General features: G+C 40.8%; 1 protein-coding gene and 1 pseudogene across 3 annotated transcripts; both read left to right on the top strand.

Moving 5' to 3' along the window:
• Window positions 1–491: 491 nt before the first annotated feature.
• LOC138097199 (small ribosomal subunit protein eS25 pseudogene) lies at window positions 492–927 on the top strand (annotated as a pseudogene).
• A 14,419-nt stretch (window positions 928–15,346) lies between these two features.
• On the top strand, window positions 15,347–17,077 carry LOC138096165 (protein tyrosine phosphatase type IVA 1-like). 3 transcript variants are annotated; one of them, XM_068992246.1, is made up of 2 exons: window positions 15,347–15,451; window positions 15,545–17,077. In XM_068992246.1, the coding sequence occupies exons 1-2, from the start codon at window positions 15,347–15,349 to the stop codon at window positions 15,866–15,868; spliced, it is 429 nt and encodes a 142-aa protein (XP_068848347.1). In that variant the 3' UTR covers window positions 15,869–17,077. The 3 variants fall into 3 exon arrangements, with proteins under 3 accessions (XP_068848347.1, XP_068848346.1, XP_068848345.1); XM_068992245.1 differs by having other exon boundaries at window positions 15,347–15,682; window positions 15,740–17,077; XM_068992244.1 differs by having other exon boundaries at window positions 15,347–17,077.
• The last annotated feature ends 8,244 nt before the right edge of the window (window positions 17,078–25,321 follow it).

Below are 25,321 nucleotides of genomic sequence, written 5' to 3'. Positions count from 1 at the left end.
TCTCCCAAAATTTATATGTTGAAGCCCTGACCTTCAATGTACTGTATTTGGAGATAAGTCCTTTATGGAAGTATTTAGGGTTAAATGAGGTCACAAGGGTGAGGTCCTAATCCAATAGGATCAGTGTCTTTCGAAAAAGAGAGAGCTCACTCTTTTCATACACATACATTGAGGACAGGCCATGTGGGACATAGTGAGAAGGCAGCCATCTTCAAGACGAAAGGAGAGTTCTCACTGAAAACTGACTTTGCTGTCACCTTGATAAAGGACGTCTACTCTCCTGAACTGAGACAATAAATTTCTCTTGTAGCAACCCAAGCAGATAAATACAAAAATTCTCCTTGAAATAACAGACAGATTCAAAGCAATCCTTATGAAATCTCAATGACATTTTTTGCAGAAGTAGGAAAGTTCAGCCGAGTTCATATGGAATTGCAAGGACTCTCAATAGCCAAAACAAACTTGCAAAAAATAAAGTTGGGAGTGGTTGCAGCTGCTCTCCGGGCTTCGCTATGCCGCCCAAGGACGACAAGAAGAAGAAAGATGCCGGAAAGTCGGCCAAGAAAGACAAAGATCCAGTGAACAAATCTGGGGGCAAGGCCAAAAGGAAGAAGTGGTCCAAAGGCAAAGTTCGGGACAAGCTCAATAACCTAGTCTTGTTTGACAAAGCAACATATGACAAACTCTGTAAAGAAGTTCCCAACTATAAGCTTATAACTCCAGCTGTGGTCTCTGAGAGACTGAAGATTCGTGGTTCCCTGGCCAGAGCAGCCCTTCAGGAACTCCTTAGTAAAGGACTTATTAAACTGGTTTCAAAGCACAGAGCTCAAGTGATTTACACCAGAAACACCAAGGGTGGAGATGCCCCAGCTGCTGGTGAAGATGCATGAACAGGTCCCACCAGCTGTACATTTTGAAAAATAAAACTTTATTAAATCAAAATAAATAAATAAAGTTGGGAAAAATCTCATACTTCCTGATTTGAAAACTTACTAAAAAGCTGTTGTTGTTCAGTCACTCAGTCATGTCCTATTCCTTGTGACCCCAAGGACTGCAACACACCTGGCTTCCCTGTGTCCTTCATTATCTCCCATGGTTTACTCAAACTCATGTCCGTTGAATACGTGATGCTATTCAACCATCTCATCCTCTGTCGCCCCCTTCTCCTCCTGCCTTCAATCTTTCCCAGCATCAGAATCTTTTCCAATGAGTCAGCTCTTGACATCAGATGGCCAAAATATTGGAGCTTCAGCTTCAGCATCAGTCCTTCTAATGAATATTCAGGATTGATACCCTTTCGGATGGACTGGTTTGATCTCCTTGCAGTCCAAGGGACTCTCAAGAGTCTTCTCCAACACCACAGTTTGAAAGCATCGATTCTCCAGAGCTCAGTCTACTTTATAGTCCAGCTCTCACATCCATACATGACTGTGGGAAAAACCAGAGCTTTGCTGGCAAAGTAATGTCTCTGCTTTTTAACATGCTGTCTAGGTTGGTCATAGCTTTTCTTCCAACGTGCAAGCATCTCTAATTTCATGGCTGCAATCACCATCTGCAATGATACTAGAGCCCAAGAAAATAAAGTCTGTCACTGTTTCCATTGTTTCCCCACCTGTTTGCCATGAAACTGGATGCCATGATCTTAGTTTTTTAAATGTTGAGTTTTAAGCCAGCTTTTTCACTCTCCTCTTTCACCCTCATCAAGAGGCTCTTTAGTTCATCTTTGCTTTCTGCCATAATGGTGGTGTCATTTGCATATCTGAGGTTATTGATATTTCTCCTAGCAATTTTAATTCCAGCTCCTGCTTCATCCAGTCCAGCATTTTTCATGATGTACTCCACATATAAGTTTAGTAAGCAGGGTGACAATATACAGCCTTGACATACTCCTTTCCCAATTTGGAACCAGTCCATTGTTTCATTTCTAGTTCTAACTGTTGCTTCTTGACCTGCACAGTTTTCTCAGGAGACAGGTAAGGTGGTCTGCTATTCCAGTCTCTTGAAGAATTTTCCACAGTTTGCTATGATCCATACAGCCAAAGGCTTTAGCATAGTCAGTGAAGCAGATGTTTTTTTGGAACTCCCTTGCTTTTTCTATGGTCCTATAGATGTTGGCAATTTGATCTCTATTTCCTCTGCCTTTTCTAAATCCAACTTGTACAACCAGAAATTGTTGGTTCATGTACTACTGAAGCCTAGCTTGAAGGATTTTGAGCATTACCTTGTTAGCATGTGAGATGAGTCCAATTGTGTGGTAGTTTGAACATTCTTTGACATTGCCCTACTTTAGGATTGGAATGAAAACTGACCTTTTCCAGTCCTGTAGCTAAAAAGCTACTGTAATCAAAACACCATGTGATTAGCAATGTAAACACATAGACCAATGTAATTAAATTAAAAAAATATCAAAAATAAACTCAGTCATATATGGTAAATTGATTTTTGACAAAGCTTCCAAAATCATTCAATGAGGAAAGGATAGTGTCTTCAACAAGTTATCCCAGGACAACTGGATCCCATATGTAAAAGAATGAAGCTGGACCCTTAACTTATACCATATACAAAAATTAATTCAAAATGAGTTTAAGACTTAAACATAAGACCTAAAACTATAAAATTCTTAGAAGAGATCACTGGGGCAAATCTTAATGATCTTGAAATTGGTAGTTTCTTAAATATTACATCAAAAGCATAGCAATAAAAGAAAATATAGGTAAATTTGACTTCATCAAAATTAAAAACTTTTATGCATCAAAGGATACTATCAAGAGAGTGAAAAGACAACAAAGGGAAGAAATATTTATAAATCATGACTCAAAAGATAACAAAACCAGTTAGAAAATGAGCAAAGGACTTGAATAAACATTTCTCCAAAGAAGTTGTACAAAAAACCAATAAGCATTGAAAAAGTTGCTCAATGACCCTAATCATTAGAGAAATGCAAATCAAAACCACGATGAAATACAACTTCATCACCACTATTATAAAAAAAATTTATATTATTTATAAAAAAAGAAGGGAAGGAAGGTAAGAAAGAAGAAAGGAAGGGAAAATAAGTGTTGGCAAGGATGAAGAGTAATTGGAGCCCTCTTTTATTGATGGTAGAAATTTAAAATGTTACAGCTTTTGTGGAAAAGAATAGCAGTACCACAAAAAGTTAAACATAAAATTACCATATTACTCAGCAATTCTACTCCCAGATATACGTCCCCCAAAGAATTGAAAACAGAGACCCCAACAAATCCTTGTACAATTCTGTTCATAGTAGCATTACTCACAGTAGCCAACAGATAAAAATATTCATAATTCCATTAGTGATGAATGAATAAATAAAATGTGGTGTATATATATATATATATATATAGTATATGTGTATATATGTATATGAATGCTACTCAGCCTTAAGGAGGAAGTTCTGATACATGCTACAACATTAATGAACCTTAAAAGTATTGTAAGATGAATATAAAATTATGAAAACTGAAATATGAAATTATAGACAAGTGAAATATGCCAGACCCAATAGTTCAAATAGTATATTATTTCCCTTATATGAAATGTCTAAAATAAAATAGGTAAATCAATAGAGATAGAAAGTAGACTGGAGGTTACTAAGGGCTGGAGGGGAAGGAGAGATAGGGGTCATTGCTTAATGGCTATAGAGTTTCTGTTTCAGTTCAGTTCAGTTCAGTTGCTCAGTCATGTCCGACTCTTTGCAACCCCATGAACCGCAGCACGCCAGGCCTCCCTGTCCATCACCAACTCCCAGAGTCCATCCAAACCCATGTCCATCGAGTCAGTGATGCCATCCAACCATCTCATCCTCTGTCGTCCCCTTCTCCTCCTGCCTTCAATTTTTCCCAGCATCAGGGCCTTTTCCAAGGAGTCAACTCTTCGCATCAGGTGGCCAAAGTATTAGAGTTTCAGCTTCAGCATCACTCCTTCCAATGAATACTCAGGACTGATTTCCTTTCGATTGACTGGTTTGATATCCTTGCAGTACAAGGGACTGTCAGAGTCTTCTTCAACACCATAGTTCAAAAGCATCGATTCTTCAGTGCCCAGCTTTCTTTATAGTCCAGCTCTCACATCCATACATAACTACTGGAAAAAACCATAGCTTTGACTAGACAGACATTGGTCAGCAAAGTAACGTCTCTGCTTTTTAATACACTGTCTAGGTTGGTCATAGCTTTTCTTCCAAGGAGCAAGCATCTTTTAATTTCATGGCTGCAGTCACCATCTGCAGTGATTTTGGAGCCCCAAAAAATAAAGCCTCTCAGTGTTTCCATCATTTCCCCATCTATTTGCCATGAAGGGATGGAATGGAATGCCATGATCTTAGTTTTTTGAATGCTGAGTTTTAAGCCAACTTTTTCACTCACCTCATTCACTTTCATCAAGAAGTTCTTTAGTTCCTCTTCACTTTCTGCCATAAGAGTAGTGTCATCTGTGTAGCTGAGGTTATTGATATTTCTCCTAGCAATCTTAATTCCAGCATCCAGAATCAAAATTCTGTGCTTCATACAGCCCAACATTTCACATGATGTACTCTGCATAGAAGTTAAATAAGCAGAGTGACAATATATATCCTTGACGTACTCCTTTCCCAATTTGGAACCAGTCCATTGTTCCATGTTCATTTCTAACTGTTGCTTCTTGACCTGCTTCTTGAGATTTCTCAGGAGGCAGGTAAGATGGTCTGGTATTCTCATCTCTTGAAGAATTTTCCAGTTTTGTGATCCACACAAAGGCTTTGGCATAATCAATAGAGCAGAAGTAGATGTTTTTCTGGAACTCTCTTGCTTTTTCTATGATCCAACAGATGTCAGCAATTTGAAACGTAAAAAACAAAACTATAAAACTTATAGAAGGAAATATAAGAGAAAATCTTCATGACCTTGCATTTGGCAAAATAGATAAATTGAAAACATTTGCTCTGCAAAATATATTGCTAAAAGAATGTGAAAAATAATCCACAGATTGGGAGAAAATATTTTCAAATAACATACCTGATAAAGGACTTGTATGCAGAAAAAGAAGAACTCAAAGTTTAACAGAGAATACAGACAACCCAATTTTAAAAAACAGTCAAAAGATCTGAATAGACACTTCATCAAAGAAGATACGTAGATATCAAATAAGCATGTAAAAAATGTTCAACATCATTTATCATCAGTTCAGTTCAGTTCAGTCGCTCTATCGTGTCCAACTCCTTGCGACCCCATGAATCACAGCATGCCAGGCCTTCCTGTCCATCACCAACTCCCGGAGTTCACTCAGACTCACATCCATCAAGTAGGTGATGCCATCCAGCCATCTCATCCTCTGTCGTCCCTTTCTCCTCCTGCCCCCAATCCCTCCCAGCATCAGAGTCCTTTCCAATGAGTCAACTCTCTGCATGAGGTGGCCAAAGTACTGGAGTTTCAGCTTTAGCATCATTCCTTCCAAAGAAATCCCAGGGCTGATCTCCTTTAGAATGGACTGGTTGGATCTCCTTGCAGTCCAAGGGACTCTCAAGAGTCTTCTCCAACACCACAGTTCAAAAGGATCAATTCTTCGGTGCTCAGCTTTCTTCACAGTCCAACTCTCACATCCATACATGACTACTGGAAAAACCATAGCCTTGACTAGATGGACCTTTGTTGGCAAAGTAATGTCTCTGCTTTTGAATATGCTATCTAGGTTGGTCATAACTTTTCTTCCAAGGAGTAAGCGTCTTTTAATTTCATGGCTGCAATCACCATCTGCCGTGATTTTGGAGCCCCCCCAAATAAAGTCTGACACTGTTTCCACTGTTTCCCCACCTATTTCCCATGAAATGATGGGACCGGATGCCATGATCTTTGTTTTCTGAATGTTGAGCTTTATCATTTATCATAGGTAAATGCAAATTAAAACAACAATGAGATACTGTTACACATCTACTAGAACTGCTGCAATCCAGCAAACAGATGATGCCAATTTCTGACTAGGATATGGAGCAACAGGAACTCTCTTCCATTACATGGGAATATAAAATGGTAACAGCCAGTTTGGAAGACAGTTTGTTGATTTTGCACAAGGTTAAACTTAGACTTATCGTGTGTGTGTGTGTGCGTGCGCGTGTGTGTGTTAATCTCTCGTGGTGTCTGACTCTTTGAGACCCCATGTACTGTAGCCTGCTAGGCTCCTCTGTCCATGGAATTCTCCAGGAAGGAATACTGGAGTGGGTAGCCATTCCCTTTTCTAGGAAATCTTCCCAGCCCAGAGATTGAACTGGGACTCCTGTATTGCAGGCAGATTCTTTACCATCTGAGCCACTAGGGAAGCCCCTCTACCCAGCAGTTTCTTTTCTAGGCATTAGTCAACTGATCTGAAAATTTATGTCATCGCAAAAACCTGCATGCAAGTATTTATTGCAACAAAACAATAAATATTTGCATGGTTTTAGTTAACATAATATTGTACAAATTAAGAGCTGCTTGTTTTGAATTTATTACTTCCTGTCTTGGAGGTTCACTTTTCTCCAACAAGGGGAGTGATCTGGAGATTTCTGAGTGCTTTTTACCCTGGCATTGAAGGACTCAGGAGTCTATAGATGTCCCTCCTCTATTGAGGCCTAAATATACCTTAATCTGGCTTCACACCTAGGGTTGCCAGATTTATCAAATAAAAACATGGAAACATGGTTAAAATTGAATTTCAGATAAACACTATATAATTTTTAGTATGTCTATATAATAATTGGAGCATCTCATGCATGCATGTAATATTTGGATCATACTTAAAAATCTTCATTGTTTATCTGAAATTCAAATTACCTTGTCCTCCTGTATTTTATCTAGCAACCTTATTCACACTCCTACCCCTGGGACCTTCCCTGCTTCCCTTGCATATCCATTCTCCTTCGCTGCTTTAAAAATAAACATCTCACGCATCAAGGACTAATGCACTGATTTTAAAGTTCCTGTTGCTTAAATGGATCACTTTTATCTACCAGGAACTGAAGATGGAAACCAGTGACAAGGAAAACGAGTTGTGTAAGGGGAAGAGGGGGAATGAGGGGCAATGCATGGAATTAACCCAGTTCAAGCCTTGGGGTTGGTTTACAGCAGTGCTTCTCAACCATGACTGCATGTTGGGGCTCAGAAGAATATTAAAGCTTGGATCTAGCCTGGATGTTGGGAATTTTTTAAGCTCTTCTGAAAAGTCTTCTTAATAGTGAAGGGTGCTATTTTCTTGCTGCCAACAAACCACCCAAACTTAATGGCACAAATCACAGTTCTGGAGGTTGACAGGGAGTCCTCAGAATCTCATGCAATTGCAGTTATCGTGAAAACCTCTTCATGGACAACTCTAGACTTGAGGTTAGCTGTCGCCTGAGACCTCAGAAGCGTGGTCAGCCAGAACACGTATATGTGAGCTCTTCTCTTGCCCAGACTTCCTTACAGCATGATGGCTGGGTACCAAGGGAGAGCCAACTGGAAGCAGTACCACCTTTTCTAATCTAGCCTTAGTAGTCACATAGCATCACTCAACCCACATTTTATTCATCACAAGCAAGTCACTAAAGCCAGCCCATAGAGGTGGGGGAATTAAAGTCTATTTTTTGATGGGAAAAATGTCAAAGAATCTGTGGTCACAAGGTAAAATCATCCAATGTAACATCTGAAAAAGCTGTCTCTGAAATTCATTTCCTTCTTTACATTCCACCAGCCCAAACTCCTGTCGCTACTCACCTAGGAAAGTCCTGTGGCCTTGAGAAGGCCAGTGTCTCCCCACTTCCCATTTCCACCCTAGTCTGCCCTCCACACTGCAACTGGAGTCTTCAGCATCTTTCATGGCTTCTTACTGCCCAGAGCAGAATCCAAGGCCCCTGCAAAGATGTATACAGTACACCCTTGTGTCTCTTGCCTACTTCATGTCCAGCTCCAAGGCAGAGCCCATGCTCTCCTGAGCTGTGCCTCTGATCATCCCCAGGCTGACAGGCTTGCCTTTCTGCTGCAGGAACAGCCCCCCTCACCCCACCACAGCCTCAGCCTCTTGCTTCTTCAGGACTTTCTTCAGACCCCACCTCTAGGAAGCCTTTTCTGAGCATCCTAAGTACCCTGTATTTCCCTTTACTACGTGCATGTCCTTCCACACATTTTCTCTTAACTTTGTACTGAAGTGTAACACACATACAGAAATGTGCACAGATCCTTGCCAAGCTAGATGAATTTTCACCAAGTGAGCACACCTGAATGACCAGCTTTCAAAGCAAGAAACAGAACATTCTTGGACCCACTGAAGCCTTCCAAGGCCTTTTCTGTTCTCTGTCCCGCACCCCGCTCCCTCCTCACTCAGCCCCCATAGCTACCACCCCTACTTCTACCCTTTAGATAAGTGTCACCTGTTTTCACACTTCATACAAATGGACTCACACTGTATGTGCTCTCAGTTCACACAATATTTTAATCAGAGTACGTGATTAAAATCACAGTATTTTAATCACTAAATAATTCGCAGGCCCAGTGGAAAATGAAAGTGCAGGACCCCTTGTTCAAAATTGTTGAGAATTTCAAGATGGTGAGAACAGAGCATAAACCAAGTGTGAGGCCCTTCTGAACTCCTGCGTGACTGCCTCTGTTGCATGCCTGTACAGCCAACCTATACAACCACCTGTCTGCTTGTGTGTCTCCTCCTTGGGAGCAGGGTGGTATTGGCTTCTGTTTGCTGAATATGAAGGAGATAAGGTCCCTTCAGACTGGTTCCCAGGTAACTCATGGGATCCTCACATAGGCCCTGAAGCCTGGAAGGAGGGTAACCATTCTAAGCATCACACTCACTTTACAAATGCAGAGTCCAGACTAAAGATGCCACATGATGAAACCAAGCAACCACAGTGGGTGAGCGCTGGGGCTGAGCCTCATGCTCAAGCCTTCTGGCTCCAAAGCCCCTTTCTTGCCATTAGGCCACACCAAGCTCCAGGCTTAGGAGGAAGCAGGAACTGCCCACAGGTATGTACAATTCAAGTGGAAACAAAAACAGGACTTATACACAGGAAGAATTATTTACCAAAAATTTATTCTTTAAGTATGCCTTGTAGCTATAAGAACTGGAGGTGGCCTCTCTCTCTCTCTCTCTGAGCAAGAGGACTCCATTGGAGGGGGCTTGAGTGAGGCCAGGAAGCTGAGGACAGATTGTATAGGATCTCTGAAGACTGAGCAAGGGGACCACAGCCTGGCTTCAAGCACCCTGCATTCTCAGGGCCTGCGTTGTTCTGCACAGTCTCAGAATAGAGTCTGATTAGGGACAGGTGCCCAACCCCTGGCTATCCTAAGGTTGGTAGAGGAAGGGCCTGGCCCTTTTAGTCCCCACAGTGGGAGGTAAGAAATTCACCAGAAGGAAATAAAGGTTCACAGAATGGAAGGCTGGTGACTGTAAAATGGCAAAAATCCCCAGCAGCCTACATAGCTAGTACGGGAAACAATGTTAAGGATCTCCTGACCTTGAAAATCACTATATCTTTGCTTGTGGAGCAGCTAATAAGACGTTACAGAAAACGAGTCTGCAAGACCCCAAACTCTGGTGGAAGCAGGACTATGGTAAAGCCCATATGCTAACAGGGAAAAGTCTACAGCAGGGGCGAGACTCAACTCACCACTGTACCAGCTGCCACTCTCTCCTGAGTGCAACGTCCTTGGAAGGAAGGCCATGCTAACAACAGGGGTGATCTCCAGAGAGCCTGGAAAAGAGCCGGAGGGTCAGTTGGAAGGAATTTGGAAAGACCATCTACCTATGACACAGACAGAGGCCTAGAGTCTGGCAGGCACGAGGATTCCAATTCTCTGTGTGGCAGGGGCATGACACCAGGCATCAAAGGGCACAGTTGGATAGGATACATGCCTAACTTCTCCCTGCTTTGGCTCCAGTCCCAGCTCACAGGACTGTCTGCTGAGAAGTAGACGATGGGGGTCCTCTGAGTTTGTGAAGGAGAACCACCTCTTGCCCCCTGAACAGAGCAAAAAATTTCCCTATCTTCTCCCTCTCCCCAGTGCTGGCAGGCTAATATTACTGGGCCAACCAGGGTACAATTCCCAGGTGGTGCAGTGGTAAAGAATCCACCCACCAATGCAGGGATGCAAGAGATGCAGTTTCAATCCCTGTGTCAGGAAGAACCCTCGGAAAAGCTTCTGGTGAAGGTCAGACCAGCCTGTGCAGACACTTTTCCAGGTGCAGAGTGACTTTCGCGGAACCACTGTGTTTTCTACACTGAGATGCCCTGTGCTGAGCAGGGTGAAGAGCAGGAATGGGGCACACGCAGAGCTGGCCTGAGACAGCAAGAAGCAGGCAGTGACATGGAAGATGCAGCATTAAGGCACCAGGTCAGAGCTGTGGGCAGCCCCTGGGAACCATATCACCTGCTGGGTTACCAAGGGAGACTGTTCATTGCCCAGATCTGTCTCCTGTGTCTGGAAGGATTGAAGATCCCTGGGCCTCAAGCAGGTGTTGACATCCCACAGGAAAGCACCTGCAGTTAGCAACACCCTGATTCCTAGGCCAGGCATATTTCTTTCCGGGGCTCTGCTTCCTCTGGCTGGGCCTCTCGTGGTCAGTACTGTACTTAATAGAGCTGTAATTGGGCAGCTGTCGCAAGAACCCCAGGCTCTCATTAGCATTCTGTCAGCTCTGGTCAGCTCCTCCTGGAAACCCACTCCATAGTAGACAGAGGGTCTAAGAATGAGCCACAGCCATAGATGTTAGTGTCTGATGGCCTTTAGTTCTGGTGGCACTTGGGAGGTTCTTGGAGCTCCCAGGGTTGCTGAGAAGGAAGCTTGGCCCAAAGGGTGCTTTATTTTCCAGAGAAATGAGGCTCTCCAAATATGCCAGGATTTGGGAGGCACGTGTGTGCTTGGGTACATGTTTCATCTGAAATGTTTTATCCAAAGCAACTGAGGCTTATTTAAGGCTCTGACAGTAAAAGACACATACTGATGCCAGCATTTACTAAAGAATGACTATGTGAGTAGAAGCTTGTATTACCTTCAACCCCAAAGGGTGCCCATATTCCACTCTAAGACCAGATCACTCTAAGTGATGCCTTGAGATCTATTCCTTACTAGCTTGGGACCTTGGGAAAGTTTCTAAACCTCTTCTGAGCCTCAGTTTTCCAATATGGAAAATGGGGGGTGATAGTCATTGTACTCACTTTATATAGCTATTGTGAGGATTAAATGAGATGATGCATGCAAAGAACTTAGGACAGTCCTAGGCACAGCAGAATTTTTCATGATTCAGTATGTGGATGGTGCTGTTCAAACTGCTGCTGCTGCTACTGATGATAATGAAGTTAATGTTGATGAATATGTAAGTTGCTTCTAATTCTTTGCTTCATTCATCTCTGTTTTTTCATTGAGCAGCATTCTCAAATATTTTAGCCTCAGATCTTTTGCATGCTTAAAAATTATTGACAAGAGTCTCCTGTTTAAGATGGCAGAGTAGAAGGACATGTGCCCATCTCCTCCCATGAAAAGCACCAAAATTGCAACTAGCTGTTGAACAACCGTCGGCAAGAGGATGCTGGAATCCACCAAAAAAAGATACCCCATGTCCAAAGACAAAGAAGAAGCTGCAGCGAGACGATAGGAGGGGCATAATCGATAAAATCAAATCCCATATGAACCGGGTGGGTGACCCACAGACTGGAGAACAATAATACCAAAGAAGTCTCCCACTGTTGTGAAGGTTCTAAGCCCCATGTCTGGCTTCCCAGCCTGGAATCCAAAAAAGGGACTGGGAATCCCTGGGGAATCCGACCTTAAAGGCCAGCGGGACTTAATTATGGGACTTCCAGAGGACTGGGGGAAACAGAGACTCCAGTCTTGGAGGGCACAAACAAAATTTTGCATGCCGCAAGATCCAGAGGAGAGGAGCAGTGACCCCATAGGAGACTGAACCAAAACTACCTGCTGAGGGCCTCCTGCGAAGGTGTGGGTCAGCAGGGGCCTACCACAGGGACCAGGGCACTGGAAGATCCCCCTTGGCATATACTCTCTTGGAGTTCACCATTAGCCATAGAGCCTGTAGACCCCAGGGCTGGGTTGCCTTAGGCCAAACAACTACCAGGGAGGGAGTGCAACCACACCAATCAGCAGATAATTAGATTAAAGTTTTACTGAGCAAGGCTTTGCCCATCAGAGCAAGACCCAGTTTTTCCACTCCCTCCCATCAAGAAGCTTACATAATCCTCTTAGCCTCACCCATTAGAGGGCAGACAGAAGAAGCAAGCACAGTCTCACAGTAGCTAAAACAAAAACTATATTACAGGAAGTTAATCACGATGATAAAGCAGAAATTTATGTCCCAGATGAAGGGACAAGATAAAATCCCAGAAAAACAACTAAATAAAGTGGAGATAGGCAACCCTCCAGAAAAAGAACTCAGAATAATGATAGTGAAGATAATCCAGGATCTCAGGAAAAAATGGAGGTAAAGATTGAGAAGATGCAAGAAATGTTTATCAAAGACCTAGAAAAACTAAAGAATAAATGAACAGAGATGAATAATACACTAGAGGATATCAATAGCAGAATAACTGAGGCAGAAGAATGGATAAATTCTGACCTGGAGAACAGAAGAGTGGAAATCACTGCCACAGAACAGAATATAGAAAAAAGAATGAAAAGAAATGAAGACAGCCTAAGAGACCTCTGGGACAACATTAAAAGCACCAACATTCACATTATATGGGTCCCAGAGGAGAAGAGAGAGAGAAAGGACCTGAGAAAATATTTGAAGAGATAATAGCAAAAAGTTTCAGGAACATGGGGAAGGAAATAGTCAACCAAGTTCAGGAAGCACAGAGAATCACAGGCAGGATAAACCCAAGGAGGAACACACCAAGACACATAGTAATCAAACTAACAAAAATTTAAAGACAGAGATAAATTATTAAAAGCAACAAGGGAAAATGACAATAACATACAAGGGAACTCCCATAAGGCTTTCAGCTGATTTCTCAATAGAAACTCTACAAGCAGAAGGGAATGGCATGATATATCTAAAGTAATGAAAGGACCTACAACCAAGAGTACTCTACCCAGCAAGACTCTCCTTCAGGTTTGATGGAAAAATTAAAAGTTTTCCAGACAAGCAAAAGTTAAGACATTTCAACACCACCAAACCAGCTTTACAACAAATGCTAAAGGAACTTCTCTAGGCAGGAAACACAGAAGAAGAAAAAGACCTACAGAAAGTAAACCCCAAACAATTAAGAAAACAGTAATAAGATCAATGGGAAATAGTAATAGGATCAGGGATTCCAAACTGGGAAAGTAGTATGTCAAGGCTGTATATTGTCACCTTGCTTTTTTAACTTTTACGCAGAGTACATCATGCACAATGCTGGACTGGATGAAACACAAGCTGGAATTAAGATTGCAGGGAGAAATATCAATAACCTCAGATATGCAGATGACAGAATTCTTATGGCAGAAAGCCAAGAGGAACTAAACAGCCTCTTGATAAAAGTGAAAGAGGAGAGTGAAAAAGCCGGCTTAAAACTCAACATTAAGAAAATGAAGATCATGGCATCTGGCCCCATCACTTTATGGCAAATAGATGGGGACACAGTGGAAACAGATTTTATTTTCCTGGTCTCCAAAATCACTGCAGATGGTCACTGCAGCCATGAAATTAAAAGATGCTTGCTCTTGGGAAGAAAAGCTATGAACAACCTAGAAACCATATTAAAAAGCAGAGACATCGCTTTACCAACAAAAGTCTATCTAGTCAAAGCTATAGTTTTTCCAGTAGTCATCATGGACATGAGAGTTGGACCATAAAAAAGCTGAACACCAAAGAACTGATGCTTTTAAACTGCGGTGTTGAAAAAGACTCTTGAGAGTCCCTTGGACTACAAGGAGATCCAACCAGTCTATCCTAAAGGAAATCAGCCCTAACTATTCATTGGAAGGACTGATGCTGAAGCTGAAACTCCAATACTTCGGCCACCTGATGCTAAGAGATGACTCTTTGGAAAAGCCTCCAATGCTAGGAAAGATTAAAGGCAGGAGAAGAAGGAGATGATAGAGGATGAGATGGTTGAATGGCATCACCGACTCAATGCACATGAATTTGAGCAAGCTCCAGGAGCTGGTGACTGACAGGGAATTCTGGCATACCGCAGTCCATGGGGTCGCAAAGAGTCAAACACGACTGAGCAACTGAACTGAACAGGATCATACATATCAATAATTACCTTAAATGTAAGTGGATTTAATACACCAACCAAAAGACATAGACTGGCTGGGTGGATGAAAGCATGTGGATGTATGCACTTCCGCTTAACACATCACTCTGCTTGACCCCCCTAAAATTTTATGTAATTATTTTATATTGTTAAGTTGATCATGTTCCCTTTATGGCTTGCAGTTGTAATTACCTTTCTTTTTGGTCTGGCTATTGATTGTGAAAACTGACAAACATCTTTAACTCTTGTGATTAGGTAACTATTACTCACTTAATACCATTGTATCATGATTGGTCAACAGAAAAATAACAGAAGTCTATATCACCAAAACTAGGATCCAACAGAAAAACCTGTAATCACTTTTTAAAATCCAGATATATATCAGAATTACCTTGAAATTTTCTTGAAAAATACAAATGTTCAAGCATTGCTTTTTTCTCCAGAGCTCCAGATGTGTCTCTAATGAGCAGTCATATTTAAAAACAACTAGGGCTGCCTGGGCTGCGGGCGGCGAGGCTGCGTGCTCTTCCCCGGGCCATTCACTGCAGGACCGACTCCGGTGCCCCCGCCGCCCGCGAAGCCGTCGCCGCCGCCGCCGCACGACGCCCGCCGCCGCCCCTGCCCCGCCGCCGCCGCCTCGGGACCGGCTGTATGGTTAGGCCACAGTCTTCAATGAGTAGACATATTCCTCAGTTCTGTGGTGTTCTCGGTCACACATTTATGGAGTTTCTGAAGGGCAGTGGAGATTACTGCCAGGCACAGCACGACCTCTATGCAGACAAGTGAACTGCAGAAATTCATTACTGCTCAACCAAGAAGCCCCCATAAGACTGGTTAACCTGGACACAGGTGTTGAATTGAAATCCACAGAGCATTTTTATACAAGAATTCTGATCTGGATGGGGTAAACCTCAGTGCACTTCCTTTCTATTGCCTCAGTATTACTGGATTGAAGAATTGCTGCTGCTTGTTAAGAGGTTCATTCATTCATCACTCCCAACTTCATACTTAAAAGCACTGAGAATTTCAAGTGGAGTATATTAAAGTTGACTGTGTTTCTTTGCATCATTTCTGTATTCAATTTTTTAAATTCTTTCATATCCCTATTGAGTGTTTTTTAAGTAAATTAACATGGCTCGAATGAACCGCCCAGCTCCTGTGGAAGTTACATACAGGAACATGAGATTTCTTATTACACACAACCCAACTAATGCAACATTAAGCAAATTTATAGAGGAACTTAAGAAGTATGGAGTTACCACAATTGTAAGAGTATGTGAAGCAACTTACGACACTACTCTTGTGGAGAAAGAAGGCATCCATGTTCTTGATTGGCCTTTTGATGACGGCGCACCACCATCTAACCAGATTGTTGATGATTGGTTAAGTCTTGTGAAAATTAAGTTTCGTGAAGACCCTGGTTGTTGTATTGCTGTTCACTGTGTTGCAGGCCTTGGCAGAGCTCCAGTGCTTGTTGCCCTAGCACTAATTGAAGGTGGAATGAAATACGAAGATGCAGTACAGTTCATAAGACAAAAGCGGCGAGGAGCTTTTAACAGCAAGCAACTTTTGTATTTGGAGAACTATCGTCCTAAAATGCGGCTGCGCTTCAAAGACTCCAATGGGCATAGAAACAACTGTTGCATTCAGTAAAACCAGGGTGCATGATGCCATTGACTGGAAGTGGAACCTGAGATGGAATGGAATTTGTCGTACATAGCAGATAGCCTGGTTGACTTGGTGAATAAGTCTGATGAAGCTTCCATAGGAGTGTTGAAGAGCAGTTTCACCAGGCCGTAGGCCTGGCAGAATTGTAGTGTCTGTTCAGGTTATGATCAGCCTATTTGGATACTAGTAAAGAATTCTTGCTGTTCAGCATTTAATATGTGCTTATAATTTATACCAATTGACCTTTCCTGAAATCATGCAGTATTGAGTCATGTCATTAAATCTGTTTCCATGCCAGAATCTTACCAATATATAAGAAATTTAGAAAGACTAGGTGCCAAAATACCCAGCACAATACTTGTATATTTTTAGTATCATATAGAACAAATCCCAGGAACTATGAACACTCTGGACCTTATGTGGTTTATTCCTTGCATCATTTCAAACATAGAAAATAGGGCCTATGAGGTTGGTTTGCTCACAATATGTTTATATCTCCCACGTTCATACCAGTATACATCAGATTTGCTCCCTTTTTATTAACCAAGTCTTACAGTGATTATTTAATATCTTTCTATAAATCGCATTTTATGTTGTAGAAGGCCTCCATTTTGAAAATCTACATTGTACAGAAGCACATGTCTTTAATGTCTCCAGACAAAAGCCTTACAGTTCATTTTAATGTTTGCACTTTGGGGTGCAACTTACAGGGAGGGCCTGAAAAAAGAATGGGAGGGGGCTATTAAGTATTTTTAGTAAAATGTTGCCTTTGTCTTGTGCAGAACATGTAGAATATGCGCTTTAATTTAGTAAATATTTTTTTAAAAGGTAGAAATACTTTGTTACTGTAACTAAAACAATTCTTAAATCAAAATTTCTGAAATTCTTGTAATTTTTTTTCATACTTACCTGAAGTTGTTTACCGACTTAGTTTTGTTTGAAGTGTGATTCCCAGCCTCTCTTGCAAAAAAAAAAGTGGGTTTCTGCTAATGAATTGAGCAGACATTTAATATTTTATATACCTTTTGAGCTGTGTAACTTAATATTTGGATACTTGACAATTTGTTTTATTATGTAATTGATAAAATGGTGATGTGTATTAACGTTAGCTCAACCATATATTTATACTGTCTGGGAACAAGTGGTTATAGTTCTGTGGGAGAAATAATTTGTCAGTGTTCACCAGCTTGTAAAAATCTAGTGCAAGAGCTTAAACATTAAATAAATGATGATATGCATTTATCGTCAAAAAAAAAATAAAATAAAATGAAAACAACTAGACTATATGATGACCTTTTACTTTTATCTAGTTTCACTTTTTATATTTCATATTCATTGCTACCACTTCATTTAGTTTTTGTTCTCCAATTCCTTCATCTCTTCCTTTTTTTTTAATGTTCTTTCTCAAGGCTTTATCAAGTATAGTAGAAAACCTTTTGTATACATGTATAATATATTTTTTTAGAAAACATGAATTTTTGCCTAACTAACAAAATTAGGGCATTTTGATTCCACTTGTTTAACTTAGTATGAATACAATACTGATTTCTAATTTAAAAATAGGTATGCAATAAGCAACAAAGGTTTACTGTATAGCACTGGGAACTATAGTCAATATCTTGTAATAACCTAAGATGAAAAAGTTTCAAAAATAATATATGTGTATTTGTATAACTGAATCACCTTGCTGTGCTGAAACATTGTAACTGAACTATGCTTCAATAAAATATATATATTTTAAAAAATTATTGACAGGAATTCCCTAGTGGTCCAGGAGTTAGGACTCTGTGCTCCCACGGCAGGGGGCATGGGTTCCGCCCCTGGTTAGGGAACTAAGATCCTGCATGTCACGTGGCATGGCCAAAAAAAAACAAACCACATCGACTCAAGGTCCCATTTCAGATTTACTGAATCAGACTCCAGAGGGGCCTTTTAAAAAATAATAATATGGGCTAAAAAAAAAGGAATTCTACTTTTTGAAATTTAGTAATGTTTATCTTTTTGGTAGTTTTTCTAAATGTCCTATGGAAATCTAATAATGTATGAGATACAAAATTTTAAACATATTTGAGGAGGATATGAGATTAACATAAATTAATATAAATATAATCTATTATATTTAAATTATTAATGACATCATTCAAGATTCTCCTAATCTTATTTTTTCTGCACTTGATAAGATATTCTCAGAGAAAAGTTAACATGTCTCACTATGATTATGTATATTTTTCTTTTCCCTATATTTCTTCTGGTTTTTGCTTTATCTTTGTTTCTTTGTTGTTAGATGTCTAATGACATCTTATGACATCTCTCTTCTTTGTGAATTGTACCTTTTATTATAAAAAAATTCATCTTTGTTTCAAATATGTATACATATAACAATCTATAACTTAAGTTCAAATTTTAAATTTTCTTGGTAAAATGGATCTTAAAAGATTAAAAAAAAAAAAAAGAATCTGCTTTCCAATGTGAGGGACATGGGTTCTATCCCTGGTGAGGGAACTAAGATCCCATGTGTTTGGGCGACTAAGTCTGCATGCCGCAACTATTGAACCAGCATTCTGGGGCCTATGAGCCACAGCTAGAGAACCCAAGCACTGCACAAAAGATCCCACGTGCCACACTAAGACCCAATACAGCCAAATCAATAAATACACTGATGTTATTTAATAGAAATAAATAAATGAAAATTATTGATGACACCAAAGACATATTGTTTATGTTGGTTATATCAATGATATTTACAGTAAATCAAACCTGAGAACCTAAATATATGTTTATTAATTCATTTAAATATAATGATAATAAACCCATGATATGTTAGCATAAATAAATAAATAAACTAAGTTGTTCCTTATTACTCAGTATTTCCTATGTCCTTGGACCTCAGAGGTAGGCCTTTCTCAGTGGTCCTTCCCTTCTTCCCTGTGGCAGCTAAGGGGCTTTGTTCTGTTAGGGAGTAGGTAAGAAGGATCTAGATGGTGTTTTATGCCTTTCCTGCAAGAGTGACTAATCTTATCCTCCAAGCCTGCACTACCAAGGGTGGCTTTCTCTTACACAGAGTTTCCAAATGCTATTATAGAATATCAAAAGTCAAATTCTTTAGTATCATCCCTGATATCATCAGAAAAGTCTTTAAATATTGAGAGAAACTGACAAGCTCATGGTGGTAGATACAAGTTTTCCCCAAATTTCAATGTTCAATTTGAAACTCTGAATTTTATCTTTGACAACTCATATTGTCAGTTGTTTTTCTTGAAATGATAGGTTCATTTGGCTCATTTTTCAGAAAATGTCTGTTAAATACCTAAGTCTAAAATAACCACAGTTTTATGCATAAAGCCTTTCTTCCAAGTGAAAATGGTGTTCCATGAAAAACAGCAGCTAGTTCAGCTCACAACTCAAACACTGCCCTGCGCTTTACCTGGAGATAGCTGGCACACCTGGTCAGGGTGGAATTGTTCTGTGTGATCCACATTCATCACGTAGAATCTGAGGAAGATGAGTACTCATGGGCTGAAATTTATGAACAGTAATTTTTACTGCTTCAGTAGAGATTTTAAGTGAAAGTGGATTTTTTTTCTTTTTTGGCTCTGAGTTAGTGGTATGAAGAATCCATTGGCTCCTAGTACAGTTGGATGCCACTGACTTGATGAGCACCAAGGCACCAGCAGTTTCACTCATCAGTACAAATATCAAAAGAGTTTAAAGGGTAACTAGTGCTTGCTTCAGCAGCACATGTACTAAAATTGGAATGACTTGGGACTGACATATACACACTGTGTGTGTGTGTGTGTGTGCATGTGTGTGTGTGTGTGCTCAGTCATGTCTGACTCTTTGCGATCTCATGGGCTATATAACCTGCTAGATAGACTCCTTTGTCAGTGGAATTTCCCAGGTAAGAATACTGGAACGGGTAAGCCATTGCTTACTCCAGGGGGTCTTCCTGACCCAGAGATTGAACCTGCGTCTTCTGCTGGGCAGGCAGATTCTTTACTACTAGCACTGCCAGGGAAGCCCAGCTACACACTGGGTGTGTGCTATGTCACTGCTGTCTTGTCTGACTCTTTGTGACCCTGGGACTGTAGCCCGCCAGGCTCTTCTGTCCATAGGATTCTCCAGGCAAGAATGCTGGAGTGGGTTGCTGTGCCCCCCTCCAGGGGATCTTCCCCACCCAGGAATGGAAACCTCCATTCTTAGGTCTCCTCCATCTGCAGGCAGGTTCTTTACCGCTAGCGCCCCCTGGGAAACCGTCATCCACACAGTATGGTATGTAAAATAGATAACTAATAAGAATCTTCTGTAGAGCACAGGGAACTCTACTCAAGACTCTGTAGTGGACTATATTAGGAAAAGAATCTTAAAAAAAGTGGATATACATATATAACTGATTCACTTTGCTGTATACTGAAAGCTAACACACTGTAAAACAACTATACTTCAATAAACTTTTTAAATTATAATAAAAAGGGTAATAGCATCTTAGTATTATTATAAATAATGTAAGTTACAAAATACTTTTTATTCTGTTACCCATTAAATGGTCTTAAGGACCCCAAAAGCCCTACACTCCACACTTTAAGAACCACTTTAGTAGAGCTTGGCATAGTGCCTTGCACACAGTAGGAATTCAACAAATAATTGTTGAATAAATAAACTAATAAATTTCTAAATTTATTTTCTTTTTCAAAATAAAGACAGGTCTCTTCCTATCTTTTTATAGGAAAATAGGTCACTTCTGTAAAGAAAAATAAAACTTTGATTCAAAATGCTGTTCCCAGTTGGATGCAGCCCAGGTGATTTTTGTTGCTGTTCAGTCGCTCAGTAGTGTCTGACGCTTTGCAGCCCCATGGACTGAAGCACACCAGGCTTCCCTGTCCTTCACTATCTCCCTGAGTTTGCTCAAACTGATGTCCATAGAGTCAATGATGTCATCCTCTATCACCCTCTACTCCTCCTGCCCTCAATCTTTCCCAGCATCTGGGTCTTTTCCAATGAGTTGGCTCTTCACGTCAGGTGGCCAAATTATTGGAGCTTCAGCTTCAGCATCAGTCCTTCCAATGAATATGCAGAGTTGATTTCCTTTAGGATTGCCTGTCTTACTGTTTGATCTCCTTACTGTTCAAAGGACTCTCAAGAGTCTTCTCCAGCACCATAGTTCAAAAGCAGCAATTCTTCGGTGCTCAGCCTTCTTCATGGTCCAACTCTCACATCTGTACATGACTACCAGGAAAACCACAGCTTTGACTATAGGGATGGATCTTTGTTGGCAAAGCGATGTCTCTGGTTTTTAATAGTGGTCTACGTTTGTCATAGCTTTTCTTCCAAGAAGGAAGTGTCTTTTAATTTCCTGGCTGCAGTCTATGTCTGCAGTGATTTTGGAGCCCAAGAAAATAAAGTCTGTCACTGTTTGCATTGTTTCCCCATCTATTTGGCATGAAGTGATGGGACTGGATGCCATGATCTTCGTTTTTTCAAAGCTGAGTTTTAAACCAGCTCTTTCACTCTCCTCTTTCACCTATATCAAGAGGCTCTTTAGTTCCTCTTCAATTTCTGCCATTAGAGTGGTGTCATCTGCATATTGATATTTCTCCCAGCAATCTTGATTCCAGTTTGTGCTTCATCCAGCCCAGCATTTTGCATGATGTACTCTGCATATTGGGCTTCCCTGATAGCTCAGCTGGTAAAGAACCCACCTGAATGACCTAATGGTTTTCCCTACTTTCTTCACTTTAAGTCTGAATTTTGCAATAAGCTCATGATCTGAGCCACAGTCAGTTTCAGGTCTTGTTTTTGCTGCATATATAGAGCTTCTCCATCTTCACCTGCAAAGAATGTAATCAATCTGATTTCAGTATTGACCAGCTGGTGATGTCCACATATATAGATTTGTCTCTTGTGTCGTTGGAAGAGGGTGTTTGCTATGACCAGTGCGTTCTGTTGGCAAAACTCTATTAGTATTTGCCCTGCTTCATTTTTTACTCCAAGGCCAAACTTGCCTGTTACTCTAGGTATTTCTCAACTTCTTACTTTTTCATTTCAGTCCCGTACGATGAAAAGGACATCTTTTTTTGGTGTTAGTTATAGAAGATCTTGTAGGTCTTCATAGAATAGTCCAACTTCAGCTTCTTCAGCATTAGTGGTTGGGACATAGACTTGAATTACTGTGATGTTGAATGGTTTCCCTTGGATACAAAACAAGATCGTTCTTTTGTTTTTGAGATTGCACCCAAGTACTGCATGTTGGACTCTTTTGTTGACTGTGAGGGCTACTCCATTTCTTCTAAGGGATTCTTGGCCTCAGTAGTAGATATAATGGTCATCTGAATTAAATTCACCCATTCCCATCCATTTTAGTTCACTGATTCCTAAAATGCTGATGTTCACTCTTGCCATCCCCTGTTTGACTACTCCAATTTACCTTGATTCATGGACCTAATTAATAGTCCAGGTTCTTATGGAATACTGTTCTTTACAGCATCAGACTTTACTTTCACAACCAGACACATCCACAACTGGACATCATTTACACTTTTTGGCTCAGCCTCTTCATTCCTTATAGAGCTATTTCTCTGCTCTTCTCCAGCAGCATACTGGACACCTACCAACCTAGGGGGTGGGGCAGTGTTCATCCTTCAGTGTTGTATCTTTTTGCTTCTTCATACTGTTCATGGGATTCTCAAGGCAAGAACGCTGAAGTGGTTTGCCATTCCCTTCTCCAGTGGACCACATTTTGTTAGAACTCTCCACCATGACTCCTCCATCGTGGGTGGCCCTACATGACAAGGCTCATAGTTTCATTGAGTTACACAAGGCTGTGATCCGTGTGATCCTTTTAGTTAGTTTTCTGTGATTCTGGCTTTCATTCTGTCTGCCCTCTGATGGATAAGGATAAGAGGCTTGTGAAAGCTTCCTAATGGGAAGGACTGGCTGTGGGGAAAACTGAGTCTTGCTTTGGTGGGCAGGGCCATCTTCAGTAAATCTTTTATCTAATTTTCTCCTGATGGGTGAGGTTATACTTCCTCCTTGTAATTTGGCCTGAGGCAGTCCAGTCCTAGAATCTGCAGTCTTACAGTAGGCTCTTGGCTCTAGTTCCATTCAGTTCAGTTCAGTTACTCAGTCGTGTCCGACTCTTTGTGACCCCATGGACTGCTGCGTGTCAGGTTTCCCTGTCCATCACCAACTCCCTGAGTTTGCTCAAATTCATGTGCATTAAGTCAGTGATTCCATCCAACCATCTCATCCTCTATTGTCCCCTCTCCACCTGCCTTCAATCTTTCCCAGCATTAGGGTCTTTTCCAAGGAGTCAGTTCGCATCAGGTGGCCAAAGTATTGAAATTTCAGCTTCAGCATCAATCCTTCCAATAAATATTCAGGACTGATTTCCTTTAGGATGGGCTGGTTGGATCTCCTTGCAGTCCAAGGGACTGTCAGAGTCTTCTCCAACACCACAGTTCAAAAGCATCAGTTCTTTGACACTCAGCTTTCTTTATAGTCCAACTCTCACATCCATACATGACTGTTGAAAGAAACCATAGCCTTGACTAGATGGACCTTGGCTGGCAAAGTAATGTCTCTGCTTTTTAATACATTGTCTAGGTTTTTCATAGCTTTTCTTCCAAGAAGCAAGTGTCTTTTAATTTCATGGCTGCAGTCAACATCTGCAGTGATTTTGGAGCCCAAGAAAATAAAGTCTCTCACTGTTTCCATTGTTTCCCCATCTGTTTACCATGAAGTGATGGGACTGGATGCCATGACCTTAATTTTCTGAATGTTGAGTTTTAAGCCAACTTTTTCACTCTTCTCTTTCACTTTCATCAAGAGGCTTTTTAGTTCTTCACTTTCTGCCATAAGGGTGATGTCACCTGCATATCTGAGGTTATTGATATTTCTCCTGGCAATCTTGATTCTAACTTGTGATTCATCCAGCCCAGCATTTCTCATGATGCACTCTGCATGTAAGTTAAATAAGCAGGGTGACAATATACAGCCTTGACATACTCCTTTCCTGATTTGGAATCAGTCTGTTGTTCTATATCCAGTTCTAACTGTTTTTTCTTGACCTGCATATAGGTTTCTCAGGAGGCAGGTCAGGTGGTCTGGTATTCCCATCTCTTTCAGAATTTTCCACAGTTTATTGTGATCCACACAGTCAAAGGCTTTGGCATAGTCAATAAAGCAAAAGTAGATGTTTTCTGGAACTCTCTTGCTTTTTCCATGATCCAGCGGATGTTGGCAATTTGATCTCTGGTTCCTCTGCCTTTTCTAAAACCAGCTTGAACATCTGGAAGTTCACGGTTCACGTACTGTTGAAGCCTGGCTTGGAGAATTTTGAGCATTACTTTACTAGCAAGTGAGATGAGTGCAATTGTGCAGTAGTTTGAGCATTCTTTGGCATTGCCTTTCTTTGGGATTGGAATGAAAACTGATCCTCTCCAGTCCTGTGGCCACTGAGAGGTTTCCAAATTTGCTGGTTTATTGAGTGCAGCACTTTCACAGCATCATCTTTCAGGATTTGAAACAGCTCAACTAGAATTCCATCACCTCCACTAGCTTTGTTCATAGTGATGTCTTCTAAGGCCCACTTGACTTCACATTCCAGAATGTCTGGCTCTAGGTGAGTGAGCACACCATCATGATTATCTTGGTCGTGAAGATCTTTTTTGTAGAGTTCTTCCGTGTATTCTTGCCACCTCTTCTTAATATCTTCTGCTTCTGTTAGGTCCATACCATTTCTGTCCTTTATTGTGCCCATCTTTGCATGAATTGTTCCCTTGGTATCTCTAATTTTCTTGAAGAGATCTCTAGTCTTTTCCATTCTGTTGTTTTCCTCTATTTATTTGCATTGATCACTGAGGAAGGCTTTCTTATCTCTCTTTGCTATTGTTTGGAACTTTGCATTCAAATGGGTATATCTTTCATTTTCTTCTTTGCCTTTTGTGTCTTTTCTTTTCTCAGCTATTTGTAAGGCCTCCTCAGACAACCATTTTGCCTTTTTGCATTTCTTTTTCTTGGTGATGGTCTTGATCACTGCCTCCTGTACAATGTCACTAACCTCCGTCCATAGCTCTTCAGGCACTCTATCAGATCTAATCCTTTGAATCTATTTGTCACTTCCATTGTATAATCATAAGGGATTTGATTTAGATCATACCTGAATGGTCTAGTGGTTTTCTTCACTTTCTTCAATTTATGTCTGAATTTGGCAATAAGGAGCTCATGATCTGAGCCACAGTCAGATTCTGGTCTTGTTTTTGCTGGCTGTATAGAGCTTCTCCATCTTTGGCTGCAAAGAATATAATCAATCTGATTTAAGTATTGACCATCTGGTGATGTCCATGTGTAGAGTCTTCTCCTGTGTTGTTGGAAGAGGGTGTTTGCTATGACTAGTGTGTTCTCTTGGAAAAACTCTGTTACCCTTTGCCCTGCTTCATTCTG

This window comes from Capricornis sumatraensis, chromosome 20, assembly GCF_032405125.1.
Source record: "Capricornis sumatraensis isolate serow.1 chromosome 20, serow.2, whole genome shotgun sequence".
Taxonomy (NCBI): Eukaryota; Metazoa; Chordata; class Mammalia; order Artiodactyla; family Bovidae; genus Capricornis; species Capricornis sumatraensis.
Note: the sequence above shows the minus strand (reverse complement) of the source record. Positions and strands in the feature narration are given on the sequence as shown.